The sequence below is a fragment of the Pelodiscus sinensis genome, chromosome 15 (assembly GCF_049634645.1).
Source record: "Pelodiscus sinensis isolate JC-2024 chromosome 15, ASM4963464v1, whole genome shotgun sequence".
Classification (NCBI taxonomy): Eukaryota; Metazoa; Chordata; order Testudines; family Trionychidae; genus Pelodiscus; species Pelodiscus sinensis.
The window spans coordinates 26829711-26837731 of NC_134725.1; the positions used below are offsets into that span (position 1 = coordinate 26829711).

The 8021-nt window shown below is 47.4% G+C and overlaps 1 protein-coding gene across 3 annotated transcripts in view; it reads left to right on the forward strand.

The window, feature by feature from the left end:
- Positions 1-3285, forward strand: part of TMEM132D (transmembrane protein 132D) — a 589482-nt gene extending 586197 nt beyond the window's left edge. For all 3 annotated transcript variants that reach the window (XM_075898457.1, XM_075898458.1, XM_075898459.1), the window contains one exon: positions 1626-3285. In XM_075898457.1, the coding sequence (XP_075754572.1) occupies positions 1626-2810 (1185 nt within the window). In that variant the 3' untranslated portion in view covers positions 2811-3285. The remainder of the gene's footprint in view (positions 1-1625) is intronic.
- Positions 3286-8021: the final 4736 nt, after the last annotated feature.

Below are 8021 nucleotides of genomic sequence, written 5' to 3' on the forward strand. Positions count from 1 at the left end.
CCTCCCATTGAGTATGCTGGGAGTTTTACTCAGAATATGAGTTTTACTCAGAAGGACTTCAGAATCAGACCCTTAGTTAAACCAGAAGAGAATTCTTTCACAGTATAGTGATCCATGCGGGAAAACCACTGGTAAACATAATTTTGAAAAACAAAGGAAAAAGTTTACTCTCCACGGCTGTGTCTACACTGGGCCACTTATTCCGGAAAAGCAGCCGCTTTTCCAAAATAAGCTGCGAGCTGTCTACACTGGCCCCTTGAATTTCCGGAAAAGCAGTGACGATTTACTGTAAGAAATCAGCTGCTTTTCCGGAACAACTATGCTGCTCCAGCTCGGGCAAAAGTCCTTTTTCCGGAAAACTGTTCCGGAAAAGGGCCAGTGTAGACAGCCCAGTAGTCTTTTCCGCAAAAAAGCCCTGATCGCAAAAATGACGATTGGGGCTTTTTTTCCGGAAAAGCACGTCTACATTGGCCACGGACGCTTTTCCGGGAAAAGGGCTTTTCCAGAAAAGCATCCTGCCAATGTAGACGCTCTTTTTCCGGAAATACTTATAACAGAAAACTGTTCCGTTTTAAGCATTTCCGGAAAAAGGTGCCAGTGTAGACACAGCCCACATGTGTATTGAGTTAGGATGTAAAAACAGCCTAGTTTTTTGTTTGGTTATTTTATTCATCTATTCTTTAAATACAAATATTATAAGTAAATGTAAATGGGTCCAATGGAGCTATACTGACTTTATACCAATTGAATATCTTACATGGATGCGTGCCAGCCAACCTTTTTAGATGTTACTAACAAGTTTGAGTGACTCTACTTTTGATTTCCAGCTTCAGACATCTGAAATGTCCTGATTTTCAGAAATGGCTAAGCACCTGCCCTCTGAAGATGAAACCCCAGTAACGGTGTTTCAAATAGACAACCAAAAAATGGAGACTTCCCAAATCACTAGACATGTTTGAAAATCTGTTGTCTGTGTAAGATGCAGCTTTCGGGCTCAACCTTGCCCATGCTGAATTAGATAGCAACACTTCTGTTGACTTTAGCGGATGTGAGATCAGGACATCATAATTCAAAACAAAGGGGCAGTATTGTCTTGCTTTTCACTGTTAGCAGACATGAAATTTACCTTGAGCATTTCACTTCAACAACAACAACCCTTCCTGACCCAGTTTGTGCAAAATCATTTTTATGCTGAAAGGAAAAAACAAAGCTTGAAGACCCGGAGTCGTTGTTGCTTTATTTGCTAGATTAGGTGCTTTTATTTTGTATCTTAAGCAGTTTAGAAATAATGAAATAAATATTTTTTCATTTAAATATACAACAGCAGTAAATGAAGTCAATGCTGGTAATGCCTTTTGACGTGCAATTTATTATCGTGCTTTAGTAGACTCCACAGATCTCAAAGGGCATAGCTCCTTTTTAGCACCTCCAGGGAAAACAAATTGTATTACCAAGGGATGCTTAAAACTAGTATTTTTATATGTCTTAGAGAGGAATTAATATTCTTCTTGCTCACTCTTATTTCTGTCCTAGTTATAAATGGTTTGGGGGTAGAGGGAGCCCTCGGGGAGACTGTATGTTTCCCTTTCTGATTATTCTCTCTGTGTGTATTTCATATATTACAGGAAGCGACCATCAGCTGCTGGGTCCAGTTCAGTGATGGATCTGTCATGCCCCTGGATATTTACGATGTCAAAGATTTCTCCTTGATGGCTACCTCTCTAGATGAAAAAGTGATCTCCGTTCATCACGACCCTAAATTCAAGTGGCCCATGCTCACTGCTGAGACTGAAGGCCAGGGGCCACTGGTGAAGGTAGAGATGGTGATCAGTGAACCATGCCAGAAATCCAAAAGGAAGAGTGTCCTGGCTGTTGGGAGTGGGAACATTAAAGTCAAGTTCGGACAGAGTGACACCAATCTTAATGTCAGTGACAGCAAGCAAAGTGGAACTGGTGTCCACCTGGAAAACCATGCAAGTGACCGGCGTCAGAAAACCACTTTTCAAGACAGAGTTAGGCCAGACGGGCAGTATTACAGCAGCTCCTCAGTGGGCCGTATGGAAGGCAGAGGAACTACCACGGACAGGTCAATTTTAAGTAAAAAAGAGGACAGAGAAAGCCTTCTGGATGATGACAGCTATATGCAGAACATTCCAATAGACTTCACCAGTTTCCCTGCACAGGTAGACTTGCCACGAAGCAATGGGGACTTGGAAGAAAATGACCTTGTGCAGACGCCCCGAGGGCTCAGTGATCTGGAGATAGGAATGTATGCTTTGTTGGGAGTCTTCTGCCTGGCCATCCTTGTCTTCCTTATCAACTGTGTCACTTTTGCTTTGAAGTACAGGCACAAGCAGGTCCCTTTTGAAGAGCAGGAAGGCATGAACCACTCTCATGACTGGGTTGGGTTGAGTAACCGGGCAGAGCTTCTGGAGAATCACATTAATTTCTCCTCCCCTCAAGATGAGTGCATCACTGCCATTGACCGAGGGGTAGACTTTGAGGAAAGCAAGTATCTTCTCAACACAAATGCCCAAAAGAATATTAATGATCAGGTCCTCAGGTCACAAGAGTCCACATTCACTGAAGGGAAAGAACAGAAAAGTGAACCAACTGCCTCTCCTACCTCCAAGCGGAAACGAGTCAAATTCACCACATTTACCACCATCTCATCTGACGATGGATGTCCTACTGTCAACTCCATTCTGATGAGTAGTGAGGATGATATTAAATGGGTGTGCCAGGATATGGACCTTGGGGAGTGCAAAGAGCTAAAAAACTATATGGAGAGGTTACATGAGAATGTGTAATGAGACGCTAAGGACCATTTTGGTTTTTGGTTTTCACACACCTTTCTGCCTTTAATTTTGGGTATTGGGGCAAAAAATGCATTGGCAAATGAGAATCAAGAGGTGAATCATACCTCACTGGAGCCCCAAAAAACCACCCAAAACCAGCTGAGACACAGAGATCCTAGCCATCTCATACAGTTCAAGTCTTCTATGTTCTTGGAGACTGGAGCAAAATGTATGTGAGGTTTCAGATGCATGGCAACATGGGAAAAAAACTTAGCAAAATAATAAGATCTCATTCTCTGAACTTTCCCAGGAAATCAATAAAAATAACAAACTCCAACACCGTTTGGATATTACAAAGCTCACAGAGTTCTAATGTTCAATATCACAGGCTGTAGTTAAAAGTGAAAATCAGGCTTGGAATAAATGGATCAATGAAAGGAAGCTTGTCATTCAAGACACAAGCAGAGGATACCCAGCTGAGAACGTTAATTTAAAGCTGACAAACAACTGCTGTATGAGCAGCAGAGCAACCACAGTTGCAAAGTTATGAATTTCCAAAGAATAAAGCAGGGCAGGGGGAGTGACTGAGTTGTTTACAGACCCGCATGATCATCTTCCAAGCACTGAGAACGGTTACACATGTACAGTGATAACTGAAGCTTTCTTTTTAAGTAGATGCTGAGATAATAAACTTTGCTGGCCAATTTTCAGTATTTCTTAATTTGTAAAATAGAAGGTATAATCTATAATCAACATACTGCTCATATAAAGGAAGGTTTGCTTTGGAAAGGTTTGAGAAACCTTACGTCTTTTAAAGAAGCCCATTTTATCCAGTTTTCCTGTTTAAATTTGTATTCCCCATGCATTTTCCTGGAGCACTTTCATTTGATATGCTGGGGGCACTTATTAGCACTAATCTGGTTTGTAAGTTTGGTGACTTTTCCCTTCTCTCAGATCCAAATTTATTTATCCACAGTGCAATTTTGCCAAGCGCAGAAGCCATTGGACCTAAATGGGTACTTGCTTTACATGTTGTAATTTATTAAAGTTAGCTATTCTGTCTTGGGTAGGTATAACTCGTGCTGAACTCAGAAACCAGTGGTGACTGGCTCTTTGTTCTCCTTCTTCTTTTGAGGTTAGATTGCTCACTTCCACTTTGATCATGCATTTTCAGACCCACTGCTGGGCATATTTATATGGCAACATGAAGGCCAGGAAGGCGAAGGCTAAGCTTGGTAAATAACATTTGTTTCATCCAGCAGTATGATTGTATCTGCTCATTCCTTTTACATATATGTACAGTAGAATTCCAGTAATTGCCGTTTGAATCTGAAGTGCCCTCTTGCCCTAAAACTGAGAAATCATCTGTTTGATCCAGAGTTAATTTCCAGTGACCAGTGGCAAAGTGCCAAGGAATGAGGTTTGGTTTGGACTGCTTCTTTTTCCTAATTTTCCTTTGGTTTGTAAACTAAGCCCATGCCTTTAGTGGATTACAAAGTCTCTCACAGCCACCAAATCTAGGTTGTCCAATTTAATACTCTATTATACCCAGAAACGCCTTGACTGAATCCCTCTGTATTTAGAATGTATTGTAGATTGTAAGAATGTACTATATATTTATAAACATACCAACGGCAAATAAAATTTGCATTTTGGTGGGCTTCATCTTTTTTCCTGTTCTCTCCCGTTGCCCTTGTTCACCTTTTAAAAGAGTACCAGCAATGCATACAACCGTCCTTGGTTTAAGGGAACACACAGATTTAAGGATCTCAGCACAATCCAGTCACAAACTCTTCCCTCTTGTGCTGTGGCACTTTGTGTTGGGGAAAAATAAAATAACAACACATTATGATGAAGTATGTTTTTCACCAAGTCACCCTTTCAGGATTTGGAACTCTTTGCAAATAACACCTGTGTATTTCTGCCTGGAAAGCTTTCTGTATGAGATGAGGATGGTGTTCAGTTTGGGGCAGCCAGAAAGAGAGCAATAGATATTGGCCCTTGTTTCTATTTATAAAAATTCCTTAGAGGACAACTTTAAAAGAATTACTTGGCGTATCTAGAGAGGAGGCAAACATACCAGGAGAATGTGAAGAATAATATTGGATGTAGCATAGGCCTAGCATGTCATGTTGAGTGTCTCTGTACAGGGGTCAGATTAATGAGGCCTCTTGTATATTGGCACGTGAGTAGATGGCCTCTGAGGGTTTAGTGTTCTCTCTATAAAGCCTTGTTTACATTAACCCCCACTGCTGATCTACTTGACGTAACTTCAGCTTATGCAAGTAGTGTAGCTGTAGTTGATGTACTTACTGCATCATTTTGTGTGCAGTAAGGGCAGGCAGGGGCTGATCTCCCATCAACACCGACTACTCTTTTCATCCTGATGGAGTACCAGCATTGACGAGAGAGTGCTTGGACACTGATTTATCGCATCTAAGCAGATGCAATAAATCGACAGCCAGTGGATCAATCATTGCAGCATCTATCCCCAGCATAATGGAGAGAAGCCTCTGAAAGATGTTTCAGTCCCTGGAATCAGAGCAGTGACTCCACATGGTAAAATTTCCATATGTTTTCTGACACTCCACAGAAGTTTCCTCACTCATGAGGAACCTAGGCTCAGAGGGTCAGGGCTAAATGAGTCAATTACAGGTGGTCCACAAGGCCCAAATATAGTAAGTCCTTCAGGGTACATCTACACTACAGCATTATTTTGAAATATCTTATTTCAAAATAGTTAATTCGAAATAAGTTATTTAGAAATAACGCGTCTACACACAAAATGCATTTTGAAATAGCATTTTGCTATTGCAAAATACCGCATCCACACTGAGTGGACACCGAGTCAGAGTTAAGGCCGGCCGGAACCAGGTCAGGGTTAGGGCATCAGGTAAGGAATGTCTTTGTGTGGCTGTTGCCTGAGGCTATCTGAGGCCTGTGCTTAAAGGGACTCTTCCCCCCCCCCCCCCCCCGCCAGGCAGCCAGTTCTCAAGTGTCCCTGCTTGCTTGCCTGCCTTCCACGTACCCCTCCCTAACCCCTCTTCCTGCTGTCAAATAAAATGCATGTATTTTCAAAAATATAAACTCTCTTTATTTAACAAAACTGGGGGGGGGGGCAATGAAACTCTGGTGAGACTGGGGAAAGGAGGCAGGAGAGGGGAGAAAAGAGGGTGGGAGAGGGAAGGGGGAAAACTGGGAGGAAGGAGCTGGAAGGGGGAAGCAAAGAGAAGAAGGGGGAGGGAAAGCTCAAGGCTCAGGGTTGGGGATCTCGCTGGGCCAACTGTCTATCAGCATGGCAGGTGCAGGGGCCTCGATGTCCCCGGGAGAATGGGGAGGGGGGTGTGGAGATTGAGAAGGAGGGTGTGGAGGTTGAGGACCAAGAGGCGGGAGGGGGAGAAGGAGTGGGAGAAGGAACGGTATCTGGGGGGGCAGCAGGCACTGGAGCGGCACACTCTGCACCAGGGTCTGCAGATGGGCACAGATGGAAAGACCATGGGCAACCATCGGAACTCCCGTTCATCCTGCACCCTCTGCTCCATGGTGTGGTGCAGGGCTCACAGGGCATCCAGCTGTTGGTCTTGGTACCCTTACGGTGTTGCAGTGGACCTGCTGAGCCCTCGGTGCGGGAGGATGTCCTGGGCAGGGTGATGCGCCCTGCACATGAAGCTGATGCGACTGTGGAGAAAGAAGAGAAGTGGTCAGTTCTCCCTGGGGACACAGAAGGTGAAGCCCAGCCCCCCGCTGCGAGGTGAAGACGACCGTGCCCTGCACTGTCAGAGCCGTCGTGCTTCCACAGAGGCCATGGTCAGGATGTCTGGCTCTCCCCAGGAGAGGGAGCTGCCCCAAGACTGCAGCCATGCCCCTGTGCTGTGTATAGTGCAGCCAAGGTGGGGGGAGATGTTAGAGGAGGCTTGTGAAGGGAGGGCATCCTGCTGTGTCCCGCCCTGGGATCAGGAGCATGTCAGGTCTCTTCACACATGTGTGTGGCTATCTGGCCATGGCCCCTGTGTAGCAGGCAGCTGGAGCCACCTGCCTGGGATGGCACAGAACATGCTCGCCCATGCACAGGCTGCTGCGTGATGCGTGGTAAGCAAGGGCCACACGTGCGGTCCCTGGTCTCACTCCACCCCCACCTCTCCCAGAAAGGGGACAGTGACAGCTCTTACATGGTGTGGCCTCCCCAGATGACTCTGCTGACTCCTCTCCTGGGACTGCTCAGGGGTCCTGCTGGCATGGCAGCTCCTCCTCCGCGCCCTGGTCAGGGCCCTCCGGTCCCAGTTCGCTGCCCCCCGGAGTGGCATGGACCACACCGCCCCCCAGGATGCCGTTCAGGGCAGTGAATTAGCGGCAGGTGTCTGCCCCTGCTGCGGAGCTGCCCCAAGTGGCCCTGGTGTATGCCTGCTGCAGCTCTTTTATCTTGAGGCGCACCTGCTCCTGGGTGCACCTGTGGCCTTTCTTGCCCATGGTGGACAGCTGCGTTCCTCCATCTAGTGTGGAGATCATGGACATTGGGTCCTGCCCCCAAACCTCAGTGAGGTCCATGATCTCCGCACTAGTCCAGGAGGGCACCCGCTGTCTACAGCCCCTGGCTGGCTCCTGAGCGCTGGGGGACTGGGCGGGGGACCACTGGCTGGCTCTGGATGCCTGGCTCATCCTAGGGCCACTGGGTCAGGGGCAGTGACTGCTGGCAGGCCTAGATCTGGCACATGCAGTGTGGCCAGAGTCTACCCCTTTAAGGGCTCTGGGCAGCAGCAGATATAGGGCAGGGCGAACAGGGCGGCTGCCCTGGGCCCCGCGCTTCAATAGGCCCTGCGCCAGCCCCGTTCACCCTGCCCTATATCTGCTGCTGCTGCCCTTAACTGCTGGAGCCGCCTCCACTGCTGCCTTTCGCTGCGAGTCCACAAGCAGCTCCATTAGCCAGTGGCGCATGCGGCTGCGGCTCATTGCCAGCGAGGCGAAGGGCAATGCCTGGCCATGGCGCCCGGGTATCCCGCTGCTCCACCCTCCTGCCCCAGCCAGAGAGAGGCTGGAGGTGGCGCAGTTTATCCCCGGGGGGAGCCCAGACCCCTTTCCTGCCACGCTCAGGGGTAGAGCGACCCGCCCGCCAGGAAGCCCCCATCTCCTCCCGCCAGTCCCCACCTCCCCCAACTTGTGGGCACAGTACGATCCAGCTCCACCCCACACACACGCTTCCCTGGGACCAGAGGGAGTTGCCAGCTG